Source organism: Octodon degus, unplaced genomic scaffold, assembly GCF_000260255.1.
Source record: "Octodon degus isolate 3935 unplaced genomic scaffold, OctDeg1.0 scaffold00045, whole genome shotgun sequence".
NCBI lineage: Eukaryota > Metazoa > Chordata > Mammalia > Rodentia > Octodontidae > Octodon > Octodon degus.
Window position 1 is genome coordinate 4,202,990 of NW_004524621.1, and position 15,160 is coordinate 4,218,149.

General features: G+C 52.1%; 1 protein-coding gene across 2 annotated transcripts in view; it reads left to right on the forward strand.

Annotated features, from left to right (window-relative positions):
* Positions 1-15,160, forward strand: part of Tmprss2 (transmembrane serine protease 2) — a 29,888-nt gene that overhangs the window by 8,316 nt on the left and 6,412 nt on the right. For both annotated transcript variants that reach the window (XM_023715937.1, XM_023715938.1), the window contains exons 2-7: positions 591-661; positions 2,499-2,718; positions 6,520-6,606; positions 6,919-7,038; positions 11,259-11,385; positions 12,991-13,101. In XM_023715937.1, coding sequence (XP_023571705.1) covers positions 647-661; positions 2,499-2,718; positions 6,520-6,606; positions 6,919-7,038; positions 11,259-11,385; positions 12,991-13,101 — 680 coding nt within the window. In that variant the 5' untranslated portion in view covers positions 591-646. The remainder of the gene's footprint in view (positions 1-590; positions 662-2,498; positions 2,719-6,519; positions 6,607-6,918; positions 7,039-11,258; positions 11,386-12,990; positions 13,102-15,160) is intronic.

Genomic DNA, 15,160 nt, shown 5'->3' on the forward strand with positions numbered 1-15,160 from the left:
TCTTCTTCTTCTTCTTCTTCTTCTTCTTTTTCTTCTTCTTCTTCTCTTCCTCCTCCTCCTCCTCCTCCTTCTCCTTCTTCTCCTTCTCCTTTTTTTTTTTTTTTGAGATATGAGTTTACTGTGTAACCCAGGCTGGCCTTGAGCTCACAGAGATCACCCTGCTTCGGCCCTTCAAATAGCATTTGCAGTCTTCTTTTGGTAGCTGTAATTGAGGGGACGTCATAGTCCCTCTGCAAGAGCCTTGCAGGGCTACAAGAAGACTGGGGGCCTGCATTAGTGCTGGGCACACCCCTGGGAGCCTTCCCTTCATACGAGGTCCTCAGCCTGTCCCTTCCGAGAACACCCCAGCCTCCACCCAGAAAAGCAGTTTTGTGCCCCAGGGGGTGCTGGGTTCCAGCATGTCTCAGCTGGGAACTCGCTGTGTACAAAACACCCTGGAAAGAGGTGATAGTGGAATGTCCCCTAGGTTAATGGGAGCTGCTGTGTGCCGACCAGGAGCCACTTTCCCCCCAGTGCCTGCTGGCTGCCTACCTTATCGTTTGCTATGAAGCAGTGTGGAAACATTACAGTCTTGTGATTCTCTCTTCCAGGGAGTCTGGACCAGCCCAAGGCCCCAGCATTACCTGATGCAGTTGATAGCCTTGGCATGGCTTTAAACTCAGTAAGTGGTTAATGATTACTTCCCAGCTCTCCCTGTCTGGTCTGAATTCCCTGTTGTTCCCAGCAGCACACGGGGGCCACCTTGAGAAGGAGCTGGGGGGAGCAGAGCATGTGTGCTTGGGGTTTGAGGCACTGTCTAGGAAGGGGTGCATCAAGGCAGGGCCCTGAGTTGCAGAATGGGGGCCCAAAGCCTGTTGCTGCCAGGTCCGGGTAGCCCTTGGTCTCTTCCCTTCAGACTGGGGCAGTAGGTGGGGTGGGAAGTGTGCAGACAGGTGAGGCAAGTGGGGGTGGAAGTGTGAGGTTGGGGAGCTGAGGCTGCTGGGGGCATCCCCTTTGCCTACTCCCTGGCAGCCTTCTGTACATTGGAGGGTCCACCCTGGAGCCCCAAAGTCTACTGCCTGGAGACAAAAGTCATTGTCATAGCTGACAACCTCATTGTGTGCCTAAAATAAATGTCCAATAAAGTCTTCATAGTTGGGAAACATTTTCTTCGAGTCCTGTAGGAAAACGTACTGTGTTTCCTTTGTTGATTGCATGTATTTTTGACTGGACCCTTTAAAATTCCAAATCTGTTGCACAAGAATTCCCTGGGGCATACACCTTCTCCTGTCCTGGTGGGGGGCTTTTTCTCAGGTCTGGGTCCAGACAGGGATCCCACTGATGCTCAGGCCTCCTCCCAGTTTTAGATTGGGGACTGCAGCTCCTTTCCTTTCTGTCTCCACCTGGTGTGGAACATCAGTGAGCTACATTGAGCACAGATTGCCTCTGGGATTCAGGCTTATTCTTTTCCAACACTTCCTAGAGGCTAAATTTAAAACGTGAGTGCTCAGGAGCCTCCCTCTAGAGCACCTCACCTGGGAGGGAGCCCTCTCTGTTTTCACTAATGCCCACAAGAGGTAACAAGGCCAGGAACCGAGTGTTGGTGGGGACCATAAGACCTCTCCCAGGAAAAGCCCACCCATGGGGCAATTGTGGAGTGGAAAGAGGGGAGGCTGCAGTGGGGGGTCCAGAGGGGTTCCCAGTGTGGGTCTGGAGCACTGACCCCAGAAGATGGCCTGGGAGCAGCCACAGTAAGAGGGCACCCAGGTGAAGATGTAGTGCAAATAAAACTGGTGGCCGGTAGCTGGGCCACTCCTTCCACATTTGTGTAAGGAAGGCACCTTGACCCAGAAATGCCACTGGAAGGAACGTAGTATAGCTGTCCCCACCCTGCACAGGATGATAGTCATGCTATATAAGGGTATTTATGGCAGCAGAACTGCTAACTGCCTTTGTTCAGGGAGGGTGGGTCGGTGTTGGGGTGGCCCTGGAAGAGAACCTGGAAATGGGTTGGTGGGTAACAGGTGGGGCGTGGAAGTACACTTCTCAGATCCACTTCCTTGGAAACTGAGTGTGGGAATTGTGCCCCTCCTAATCAAAGAGGTTACGAACACAGAGGCTCGCAGCAAGTAGGTCCTCAAATGCCAGCCATGACAGACCTGCAAATTCTGGGGTCACTGCTTCATAATTTTTCATGTGGATGCTGAGGCCAGGCACAGTGAACTGTAAGGCCAGACTTCTAGATGTGTTCTTTTTCAAACCAAATCTCAATATCAGCCACTTCTTTACTTCAAGGAATAAACATTGGAAATTATTTAAATTAAATAAAAAAGTAAAGCACAAAAACACAGAGGATCAAGAGTCTGGCTAGCTCAGAGTTGGAATCTGGTTGTCCTAGGAAGGGTGATGTGATTAGTACAGCCTATCCATATTTGGCAGGAGGGTCACATGGCAGTCTGTGCCGAATGCCTCAGGGTTGCTCAAGAGCTTTATGCAGTTTGTCTTTTCTCATTGTTTAGGGATCTGCGCCGAGCACTGGACCTTACTATGAAAATCATGGGTACCAACCGGAACACCTCTATCCTGCACAGCCATCGCCCACGGCGCCCCATGTCTACGAGGTGTATCCGCCTCCGTACTACCCGCCAGCTGTGCCCCAGTATGCCCCAAGAGTTCCTACACAGGCCTCGGCACCCGTCGTCCACACACAGCCCAAGTCCCCGGGGACTTGCACCTCAAGTAGGGGCCTCTTGTGTTTATTTCCATATGGGCCCCATGTGTTCCAGTCTGCCTCCTCTAGCTGCTCTTTCTCTGAACAGGAGCCAGTGATCAGACTCAGTCAGGGTTGAATATGAAAAGGCTAGTTTTCCCTAAAGGTGCATCAGTGGAAGGGCAAGGAAGGGTGCAGAGCCCAATTTCCTAAGGAGGCTCCAGTCTCAGGCACCCTGAGCAATACAATCTGGAGATGGCTTTAGAAAAAAATTCTTGGGCCCACAGACAGAGAGGTCATTGCCTCATGGTGTCTGTAATCCCCCACATTGGGTTCTGACACTCCAGCTAAATTGAGGGGGGCCTCCTCTTGCCTATTGGCAGGTCGGGTCAGGTCCTCGACAGGGTACCGACCAGGGTCTCAGGCTCTTAGTCCTAGGCAGGTCTGTGTAGACCCAAGAGCTGGTGCAGGAGAGGGAGCCTTGGCTTGGTTGCCTTGGTTGCCTCTGACCTGAGGAGCAGGCACTGGACTTCTGTCTGGCAGGTTGCATAGACCAATGGCCCCTCAGCCATATAAATAATTTGCTCCTGCCCATGCTCTGTGGACCACCAGACAGCTACATGAGGTGTTGAGTCCTTGTGCACTGCCAGTTAGCCCTGTGAGGATGGACTGACCCCAGAATAGGCCCCCTGTGACCTAGGGGACCCCAGCCAAATTTCAGCTATGCTAGATTAGGGCCTGTGGTTCTCCAGAGACGAGGAGGGGGCCACTGTCTTCCTGCATTCACTCCTGTTTATTCTGGATTATACTGACTGAGTCTGGTGGTCCATGTGATTTTTTTATAATCCCAGGCAAGCCCCCTAAATATGCCACATCCAGTGGGCCTGGGGTCACCATTCCGTACTCAAAGTTTCTTGGGCTTGTTTGTCTCTCTCACATACAAAGAGGAAGAAAAGTCAGGAGATGGAGCAAAAGTGATTGATTTGCAGAAGGAAGTGGTATAAAGTTACTCTAAGGAGAGGAGCCTCTGAGTTGAATAACCACGGAATCTGGGGCATTGGGCTTGTTTTGTGGGGTCAGGGCCTGGGGACCCCACCCTAAGGGCAGTTGCACCTGATTGGGTAGTCATCTTGTTGCTAGGAGCTTGGGTTTTGTGGGCTAATAAGGAAACCTGGGTAGGCATGGCAACTTAAACAGGGAGGAACTAGGGTAGAAGTAAAACCCCAGACTGCGTGCTCTGGGGACAAAATCCACAAGACCGGCTGCTGCTCAGTCTCAGACCACCGCAGAGGCTGGTTTTCTCCTACTTTTTGAAAGGCCTAGGTTTCTGTGCTGGTCTTGCCTATTCTTTTCCTGCACCCCTACTGGCTCTGAGAGCCAGGACTAACTGAGTGGAGGTGGTACCAACTGATGACAATCAGCCATCCAGGGGTAAAACCGGGAGCTACTGGTGAACAGCAGGCAGGCTGCCAACCCCTTGCTGTGAGGTGAAGGACGCCTAACTTAATGATGCTTAACTCCTGGCCATTGAACCCAGGACCTTGAGAGTGTTCAAGCACATTAGTGTTCCTTATATAAAATGGCATGCAGGAAAGCCTTAAGAAGGAAAGTGTCCTGGGTCAAAGGGCCATTTGGAATTTCCCCTGTGAGCCTCCTGGTCCACTCCACCCTGCCGCCTCACTCCCAGTCACATTACTTGATTTCTGCCAACATCATTGCCGGGGTGTGGCTCCCAGCCTGGGCCTAGGCTTCACCTGTGACTTGTTGGCAATACGGATCCGTGCCCACTCCCCAGCTGGTCAGAGTTCTTAGGGATGGGAATCAGTTCTTCAGGGAATTCTGAGGCAGGGGGGAGTTCCAGGGTCATGGTGGAAATGGCAAGGGGTGTTGGCAAAGGGACAGGTGTGCCTTTGAGCTCTGAGCAGCTGGGTCAGCTCAGGTCTGCCAAGCTCCTGGCCCTGCTGACCTCTGAAGACACAGACCCATCGAGGTGCAAACCCCAGACCTGCATGCCACCTGGCTAGCCTGGGAGGGCCTGGCTACCCTTAACCTCCTCTCTCTTCTGCCTGGGACTCCTGAGGATGGGATTCCCTGCTAGCTGGCTAGGGTCCTCCTCCCTATGGGGCTGGTTTCTGACCCACTGGTGCCTCCGTGGTACGTGGAGCTGTCCCTACTCTCCATGGGACCTGGACAGCTTTGACTCACTTCTTTTCACCAAAATTGTTTTGGCTGGAGAAAATCAGTGACCTCCTCCAAATTATCTTACTCTTAGATGAATTATTTTATTCTTCTCCAGATTGTTGTATTCTTAGCTCTGAGCTCAGTGTCACTGCCCTGGAGGCAAAGGTCCATCGAACCGAGACTGGTAGCAGCAGTAGGCTTGCTCCAGAGTGCCCTACCCAGCCTGGTAGCTGCTGCCTCCTATAAACTGGGATTTACACACTTCTGTCAATTCCACTTATCTGTAATTAATTAAAGCTTAAGTAGTAGCTGCCAGGGGCAAGGTGTGGTATGATGCCTCTATTCCCTGACAGCCCTGGAAGAGACAGCTCCTTCTGCCCTGGGTGCCCTGGCACCGACAGCTGTGGGGACATCGCTATTATTATATTGCTTTTGCTTGTAATTACCAAAACCAGGTACGTTTGCTCTTTCTTTCAGTTGTATCCTAGGCCATTGCCTATATTCAGAACTTTTGTAGATACCAGGCACTGTTTAAGAGCATAGCTTTTTCTAGTCAAGGAGGTCTGCCTTTGTTTTCCAAAATGCATGAAGTTTTAGACCATGGAAGAAGTGAAATATGTTCTTTTTTTTTAAGAGTCTACAGGGTGTTCAGGGTCTCACTACTAGGTCAGACTCATAGCCATCTGCATGTTTACAGCCTCCTAAGAGCTGGGATTACAGGTGCGCCACCACGCCCAGTCTCAATTGCTGTCTCAGTGTGCCCCGGGGCTGGAGCCAGCACAGTAGGCCTGGGGATTGAACCCCGGCCCCTATACTTGCTTGCAGGCACTTTAATTTGCTGAACTATTTCCAAAATATATTCTTAAAATTCAAACTCACCATTGTTTTTAATGCTATGGACTAAAAACAGAGCCTTTGCACTGAACTTTGTTCCCCAGCCATTTTCTAATTTTTTTTTTTTTGTTTGTTTGTTTTTGTTTTGTTTTGAGGCAGTGTCTTGCTAAGTCACTAAGATGCCCAAGCTGGGCTTGAACTTGTGAGCTTCCTGCCTCAACCTCCCAGAGTACCAGGCTTGCTGGTGTGTGCCACTGTATACAGTCTCATACTCATGCTCTTAAGAATGCAACAAACCCTTAATGGGTTCTCAGAGAGTCCCCAACTTGCAGGGGTCTGATGCATAACATCACCCCTTTACAGGGGTGCTGGAAGGCTGCACACAGTCAGTGCTGTCCTATGAAACAGGCTTTCTGTAAGGTGCTTTGGCCTGCTGCAGGCTAGGGGCAGATTTCTGAGCACGCATATGGTAGGTGAGGCTGTGAGGACAGTCACAGGTCAGGTGTGTGGTGTACATGGCAACCTGTGATGTGTGCAGCCAGAACTATGGTGTCTCCAGACCACATTCCAGGTCCATCCAGGTCAGGGAATACCTGGAAGATAAGACCAGTGGGTGAAGTAGGACATGGCTGCACATGCTTAGAATCCCAGAACTTAGGAAGCTGAGGCAGGAGGATTGCCATAAATACACAGCCAGCCTGGAGAACACAGTGAGAACCTATTTCAGCAAAACTAAACAAACCAGAAAAAGCATCATGGGAGGTGTCCTGTGCCCAGGGCTGACCCAAGTGTCCTGCTCTCCTCCACTCCTGCAGAGACGAAGCGGATACTGTGCCTCATCCTGGTCCTGGGGGCTGTCCTGGTGGCCATCCTGCTGAGTGGTTTCCTGCTGTGGAAATTCTGTAAGTCCCCGGCAGCCCACTTCCTTCCCTTCTGGTGGCCAGTGCCCCGCCCTCAGAGTGGCCAGTGTCTTAGCGCCATCTTTCCACCAGCTCTGTCAATGGTTGTGCGTGACCATGACTGACCCTGGTGACTGAGTCTTAGTGTTCCTTGCAGTCCCCCTCTGCCTGAGCGGGCAGACACCCAGCACAGAGCCTGGGAGTCAATGGGTGGTAGGAGCTGTGTGAGGCTCTCCTTATGATCATGGAGGTGGGGGCAGGATAGTTGATGACTCCTCCTCCTGATGGCGTCTCCCTTCTTGTGCCTTCTGCTAGTGGAAAAGCGGTGTGCAGTGTCCGGAGTGGAGTGCGGCAACTCAGGGATCTGCATCAGCCCCTCGCTGTGGTGTGATGGGGTTGTGCACTGCCCTAATGGGGAAGATGAGAACCGCTGTGGTGAGTGGGCCTGGCCTGGGGTCTGGGCTCAGATGGGGCACCCCGGCATCACTGGGGAAGGGGAATTGGACAGAGCCTGGGACCCGCACTGCCTGCTGCTGCGAGGTCAGTGCGGAGCCAAGCAAGCTGCTCAGAACAGAAAGCTGTAGTCCTGAGGCATGGCCAGAAATGCACTGAGCACTGAAACTCTACATGTGTGTCATAGGAAAAGACACCTCGCCATGAGCAAGCACCCTGTGCTCTCCCTTGGCTGGAACACACCCTCCCAGCATTCTTGGCAGTGTGTCTTTTACCATTGTGAGTCTTAAAACTTTAAAGGCTCCTCGCACCTTCCTGTCACTCTGTGCACTGTCACAGAGTGAATGCTTCTCCTTGCTTTTAATACAGCCAATGATCTATTTCCACTGACAAGTGACAGCTGTATTCATGCTGTTCCGATACATGCACTCTGTGGGGTAGCCGGGTTGCGAGGGCTAGGGCTGCTTACCTCTCCTCTGTTCTCGTGTGGTGAGATCACTTAAAATCTCTCTCCGCTTTTCCTGACTGTTAACAGCCCCCTGCACTACTGACACAGGTTGCCACGTGGCAGGACAGGTCTCTCAAGCTTGTTCCTCTCATCTAAAGGGAGCTGTGTTCTGGGACCCATCGCTGTCACCTCCACTGCAGTGTCTGGGAGCCACAGCTCTACTCCTGTGTTTTGCTTGACTTTTTAAAATTCCACATGTATGAGAGAATGTGTGTGTCTGAGTGTGTGTGTGTGTGTGTGTGTGTGTGTGTGTGCGTGCGTGCCCCTGGCTTACGTCAAGTGATAGAATTTATGTTCTGTGAAGGCTGAGTTATATCCTGTGTGCATCTGCCACATCTTTTGATCTGTTCATCTTCCGATGAAGTTGATTCCATGGCTTGACTATTATGAATTGTGCTCCTGTGGACACAGGGGTCCAGATATGCCTTTGACACACTACTCATTTCCTTTGGTGATAAGCCCAGCAGTGGGATAGCTGGCTCATACAGAAGATCTATGTTTAATTTTTCGAGAACCCTCCATAGTTTTCAACCCCCAAATTTACAATCCACCAGCAGTGTGAAGGACTCCCTCTTCTCTCCACCTTGGCAGGTCATTGTCTTTCACTGATTTGCTAGTGGTTACCTAAGCAGGGAGAGGAGCTCTAGTGCTGCGGTTCTGTTTGTGGTTCTCTCCGTTTTTTTTTTTTTTTTTTTTTTTTTTGTCTCTGCTGGCTTGTGTTGGAACCCAGGGCTACGATTGCCCTGAGCTCCATCCTCAGGGATGAAATTTCTGAATAGAAATTTCAGAATCATAGGTTCAGGCCGGCCGGCCGCTCCCCCGTGGGCTTGGCTCGCCTTGTGAGGGCGTCTAGGTGTAAACTCAGCTTCCCAGCCGGCCAAGGGTACGAAGGCCTCCCTGCCGCACCCTTCCCCCATGCCGCAGCCCGCAGTGCCTGCTGCGTGCGCGTGCGAGCGTGTTGGTGTGACGTGGCTCTGGAAGGAAGCCGTTGGAGCCAGGCAGACAGCTCTGTGGCCTGAGCCTGCCTGGAAGAAGCCCGGAGCTGCATCACCTCGGCGCGTCCAGTTCACGGGTGGGCCTTGGCTCAGACAGGGAGTGGCTTTGCCGAAGCGCGTGCTTTCAGAATGTGAGGAACATTCCTGGTGGGGCTTTTCTCTCAAGGGTGCTGTGGGGTGTGTGTGTGTGTGTGTGTGTGTGTGTGTGTGTGTGTGTGTCTGTGTCTGTGTGTCTGTGTCTGTGTGTGTGTGTGCGTGTGTGTGCGAACCCTCTTCCTTCTGTTCCCCTCCTTGTGAGTCTTCCTTGAAAGGTCAGAAGGTGGCGCTGGGGAACGCCTGGAGGCCACTGTTGTTAACGGTTCTGGGTCATTAGTTTGCTGAGGTGCCAATCTGCAGCGTTCCCACCACAGAGAAAGGAACTGAGCCCAGCCAGCTGAGCAGAGCTCTTTGCCTCCCATAAGTGGGAGGCACCAGGGCGCCCCCCAGCTGGAGCCCCACGGATCGCATTTCGGTGGGAAGGAGCATCAGAACACCTCAAATGCCCCTGCGTGGCCCACACCTCAGCCATGCCGCAAAGCTTCCCGGCACCTTCACACGCTGGCAAGGTGCCCTTGGAGAAGGCTTGGCTTCATTTCCAGGGCCAGATCCAGCTGCAGAGGGGCGGGGAACACAAGCCCCTAGAGTCACCCCAGCCAGGCCAGGCAACCTCCTTCATCTCTCTCTATAGGCAGCTTTAATCTTCACTATGGAATTACATCACAGTTACTTGTAAAAGCATCTCTTAGGCTGAACTTTTTAGAGCAACATTAAATTTACAGAAAACTGAGCAGCAAGTGCAGAGACTTCCAGGGCCCCTCTCTGTCTTCTTTCGCAGTACTAGGGACTGAATCCAGGGCCTTTGGACTGAGACATATCCCTAGTTCTTGTGTGTGTGTGTGTGTGTGTGTGTGTGTGTGTGTGTGTGTGTGTGTATGTGTGTGTGTTTGTGGCCCAGAGCGGGAGTTGGAGTGCATGCATAATACAGCTCTGCTAGTTTTCATTGCCCCCGTTGCTTTGTCCCCAGCCCATTTGCAAAAGATCTATCTCCCTGCTTCCTGTTGTCTATCTTATATTTTGTCCTTTGATTTATTTATACCTTGGGTTTCACATATAAGAGAAACCATTCAATATTTAAGACAGTGCTTCTGATTTACTCCACTTGACATTATGGCCTGAAGGGGTACCCACTTCCCTACAAATGACTCATTCATCCTTCTTGGTGACACAGCAGCGCCCCACAGTGCATGGGCACCACACTCTCTTCATCCCTTGACCTGTCAATCCACGTTGAGGCCACATCCAAGCCTGATCTGTGGTAGGCTATGCTGCTCTAAGCGTGGGTATGCACAGGGCCCTGCAGGGTGCTGTCTTTCACTTTTTGGGAAGATGTCTAGGAGGCAAACAGCTGGGATGTATGGAAGTCTCTCTAGTTTTAGTTCTGAGGGTTCTCCGCCCTGATTCCAAGTGGTCGTATGTTGGTGTTCCCACCAGCAGCATGGGAGTGGCTTTGATAAGGTTTCATGTTATCTGTAGCGCTACACCAACTGGAAACGCCGCTGTCCGTCATGGTTCTGTAGTCACTAGCACTCTTCCTTCTGATGCTCTGTGGCACGGCTCTGAGGTCCTCCTGTGGCAGTGTCTGGAAGAAGCTCTGCGCCTCCCTAGCTATCCCACTCAGCACCCCAGGGAGCCTGACCTGCGGCCCTCTCCTGGGCCCTGGGTGCGTCCCCAACTGGCATGCAACCCTTTCCAATCAGCCTCTTTCATGCTGTGACATGGGTTCAAGGCCCAGAGCATCTTTTCCTGGCCCCACAGCTCCTTTGCTTTTAGGGTGGAATAATTTCCTGTTGTCTGGCAGTGTCACAGTTCCTATACACAGTCCTCTAAGGTGTGGCTGGATCACAGGTGCCAGGCAGAGTTGCTCAGCACTGGAGCATTAGAAGACAGTCACACCAGTGTGGCCCTTCCCTGGGGACCAGCTGAGAGATGTCAGCAGGCTGTCTAACATGTCAGCCACTGGCAGCCCCGGTTTGTAGCTAGGCCCACCTGCCGTCCCCCACAGACTGGTGTTATGGCTCCCTGGCTTTCCTGCTGCATCCTGCAGTAACTTGGCTGCATTCCTGTGGAACTCCTGGAGGGGTATCAGGGTCATCCTTGAGTTCCAAGGGAGTCAGCTGTCCACTTGCCACAGCTCTGCTTGTGCTCTTGGACCTCCTGTGCTAGGCCTCTCACAGGCGAGAAAGGTTCAGACTGTGAGTCTTCGTGACTGGTCCTCGCCCTGCCCTAGCATCCTCCAGGCCCTTTCATGTAATGGTGTGAGTCAGAGCTTTGTGCACTTCTGGGACTCATGACACCCACTGTATGTCTCAGATCTGCTGTTTCCATTCATGAGGGCTGGGAGCCTCCAGCTTTTGGCTCTGGTAGGGTGCGCATCAGGTCAAATGTGTGTCTGAATTCCATATTTAATTCTTTTTCATAATGAATGTGAACAAATTTTAAGGATCAACATGACCCCCCTTTGGGTGCAACAAGACCCAGCACCAACCAACTGCCACCCCGGCCCTTGGGTGGCTGCACAGTAGTGCGGGGCCTAGTAGCAAGCAGGATGAGCAGGCGGGGAGAGTGCAGGGTGCTCACGCAGAGCCTGGCTTCTCTTGCAGTTCGCCTCTATGGACCCAACTTCATCCTTCAGGTCTACTCCTCACAGAGGAAGTCCTGGTACCCTGTGTGCCTGGATGACTGGAGCGAGAGCTATGCACGGGCAGCGTGCGCAGACATGGGCTACAGGTGAGTGTGCACTGGGAGGTGACAGCACATCAGGATGATGGTCACATGCTGTAGTGACTTGGAGAGCCCACATCACTCTGCCTGCCTCAGGAAGCACAGGCACTGGATACTGGGTACAGGTGTCAGCTTCCAAAAGCTGCTGCACCACCTGGTGCATCAGCCCTGCCCTCTCTTCCAGTGTGAGGAAAAATGCTCTCCTGCCCTGCATCCCCCTGGTTGCCAGGCAATACCCACCCAGCAAGGGGTCCCCAGGGTAAGGTGGGAGCATGGGGAGCTTTTGGCTGGTTGAGCTCCCTTTCTCTGCATGTGGGAGCCATTGGAGGCTCTGGAGCAGAGGAAACAATCATCAGGTCCACATAGGCGGTGACAAAGAGGGCTCAGACACAGGACCTGGTTCCTTTTCCATCTCAGCTGCTGTAGCAGAATGCCTGAGCTTGGGTCATTTTCAAAGAAGAGAGGTTTAAAAAAAAAGAAGAGAGGTTTATTCAGCTTACTGCTCTGGCTGCTGGAGGTCCAAGAGCTTGGGATGGAAATGGAGAGCACCTTCTCCCATTGTTTCTTGTGGTAGATGAGGGAAACAGGTCCATGGGAGAGAGGCCGGAAGTTGATTTCCATTTTCAGAGGGCATTAGTATTTGACAAGAACACTGGCATCTTCGGTGATGAAACTCTAAGATGCTGTCCTCAGCCAGCAGGGTTGAGTTACACAGTAACACCATCAAAGCTCAGGAAGCTGGGGGGATTTTAGAAAACGAGGAGCATTTTAACATCCATATATTTTATTAGACTGTATGGATGTGATAAAAAAAATACAGTGACAGTTTAAACTAAAAAAATTATTATAGCTAAAGACACATTGCCACCAATTCCTCACAAAATCACCCCCCTCCCCAAGTAACACTCATCCTACCATCCTGGCCACTTTCTGCAGCAGCTCTGGAGTCCTTTTCCTGAGGGTCTTTTAGGAGGTGTGATCAAAATGACAGTGAATCCTGTGGTCAGGCACCACCCAACAGAAAGGCAGCTCCCCCAAACACAATGCCATGTCCTTATCCACCTGATTCACTGGATCTGGCCCTGGTCCACTTCTGATTCCACCCCAAAGTCAAGATGACCATGACAGGGACATGTTTTGAATGGATTCAGGACGTTGAGGCCGCCAGGACAGCACAACTGAAGATCCTCAGGAAAGAGGATTCCACAACTGCTGCAGGAAGGGCGAGGATAGTGGGACGAGTGTGTTCTAATGGGGGGGGGGTGGGTTGTGAGGGGATTCATAGCCATGTGTCTCTTAGTATAGAACTTGGAAAATTTGCAGCATTCATTGTTCTGTCTGATTGTACCGCGTGTGTTCTCCTGCATCCTTAATCTCATCCTCATCCTAACCCACACTGGATTAGAAATGCGATCACTGGAGGACTTTACCCTCGGGGTACCAGGTTACTGGTTTGGATCCATGGGCTGCAATACCCTGTCTCTCTATAGTAGCTTCTGGTTATGTTTTTGTTGCTAAGCTGATTGCTCCTGCTTCCAGTGCCACCTGGGGGCGTTTCAGGGCATGGCACGGGATCTTTGGGACACTATTGTACATATTTTCCTTTTTTAGGAACAGTTTTTATTCTAGCCAAGGAATACAGGATGACAGTGGGGCAACCAACTTTATGAAGCTCAACACAAGTGCCGGCAACATCGATCTCTATAAAAGACTATACCTGAGGTGTGAGCCGATTGAACTTTTCTCTCCTTTGCAGAAACTGACAGTGAGCAGAATCAGGAGACCCGTGGGTGCCAAGTCCTGAGCTGGTTCCTCTGGGCTGTGGTTCTAGGCTCAGGGGGAGGGTTCTCTCACAGCTGAAGGCTGATTCCTGGGATGAAGCCAAGGCTCACTGTTGCTATGACAAAGCCCAGAAGCAGCCTTCTTTAAGCAATGGGACTTGTGGCTCTGGAGGTCCAAGGGGCAAACACTGTGGTGCTGGCTTTGGTGAGGGCCCTTCAGGCCACTTCCCAGCAGGGCTGGAGGGCCGTGTCCCTGTGGCCTCTCCCTGTCCTTACAAAGCCACCAGCATTCAGTGGTGGGGACTCCACTAATAGAAGACTTTGAGGAGCGAACTCCATTTAAGCCACAACAGTGTGGCACCAGGTACCTAGGCCACAATCTGGGGGTCCTGGCCAGGGTGTCCAGCTTCCTGGTGTACTCTGGGCTTTGCAGGTCTCAGTGCCCAAATTTCTCCTTTCTGGGGACATCCCAGACAGCTGGGATTCCTGGGTCCTTTGGCCCCAACCTATGATATGTGGGGAACAGCCTTCTGGACCTGAGGTACAAGTGTCCAGTTCAGTTTGACAAACATTTCTTGTACCTTGAAGCTGGCTTGTGGCCCTGAGGAGCTCTCCATGTATCCAGCAAGGGGACACGAACACAAGCCAACAGGGATTTGATTGTTGACAGCCAGGAGGACAGGGAGGGGCCCAGGCTGCCTGGGTGGTTTGAGTGGGGAGGATGCACAGTGCCCATTTTGTTCATAAAGCTTGCTCACCCTGGGTCCCGAGGGCTTGTGCCCCAGTGCTTAGGCCATCGCCTGTACTGCCACCTACTAGGTGCTGGTTCTAAGTACCCACCTCTGCTCTAGTGGTCACATCAGCATGGTTGGGGCCTCCTTGCCAATGGGTGGCACTGTCTCCTCCTCTCCAGGGAGGCTGTAAACAAGGGGTGGGGGCTGGCATCCTTCATCCTTGGCAGCAGTCTTGGGAACGCTTGGGGTGGCAGTGGCTTTGTAGGAAAGAAGAGAAGGCCCTTGTCTAGAATGTCACGTCTTGCCTAGTGGCAGGATTTGTGCACAAGGGGAGGCTCAGAGCCACCTTTGGGTGTCTGAGGCCCTGCTGGCTCCTGACCAGGCTCCTCTGTGAGCTTCCGGTTCCCACATGCTGGTGGCTGCATGGCGGTGTCCCTATCACCTCAGGGTCCTTAGGAAACATCATCTTTCAAGGCAGTGTGCTTTCTTCTGCTTGGCCTCATGAATGGCCCACTGCCCAGGGCCAGGAGGGCCACATTTACATGGCCGGGGCACTATGTGGGTGTCTCAAGAGGAGGGCCCAAGTATTGTTAAGAGGGGCTTGGGATGGAGCCAGGCTGAAGCTTTGGTTTGTCTGGAAGCACCAGTCGCCTGAGAGAACCAGGAGAGGCCATGAAAGTGCATTGCATGCAACCCAGACAGGTCCTCAGGAGCCAGTGCAGTGGGTGGGATGCCCGCTGTCAGAAGGCTTTGTGGCCAGAAAAGGTTCAGAGTTTTCAGATTTAGAATATTTACATAAACATAATGGGACAGCCTGAGGAGGAGCCCTGGTCTAAACAGAAAGGCCACATATGTGTCCCATGCACCATAGGACAGGAACTACAGGTAATTTCACATTGTCAGCACACCTGCCATCCTACTGTGTCTGCTGCTGCTGGTAAAAATTCGGTGAGGTGCAGAATTTTCTTCCATGATTCCCTGGTAAGTTCTGGAAATGTTTGGAATTTGGTGCAGGTCAGAGGTTGGTTTTGCAGGCAGAGGAAATTTAGCCTGAGGAACTATCATCTCATTTGACTGGGGAACAGGTACAGAGAGGTTTAGCAGCTTGTCCCAGGTCACACAGCAGGGACCTGAGCCCGGGTACTTTGATTTTGTGTTCCCATCCCTAAGTAGATTTCATCACCATGCTATCGTCTTCAGCAGGGAACCTTCCACCCTGGGGAGACAGGAGAGGAGACCTTGGTGGTGGTGGTGGTGGGGGGGAAT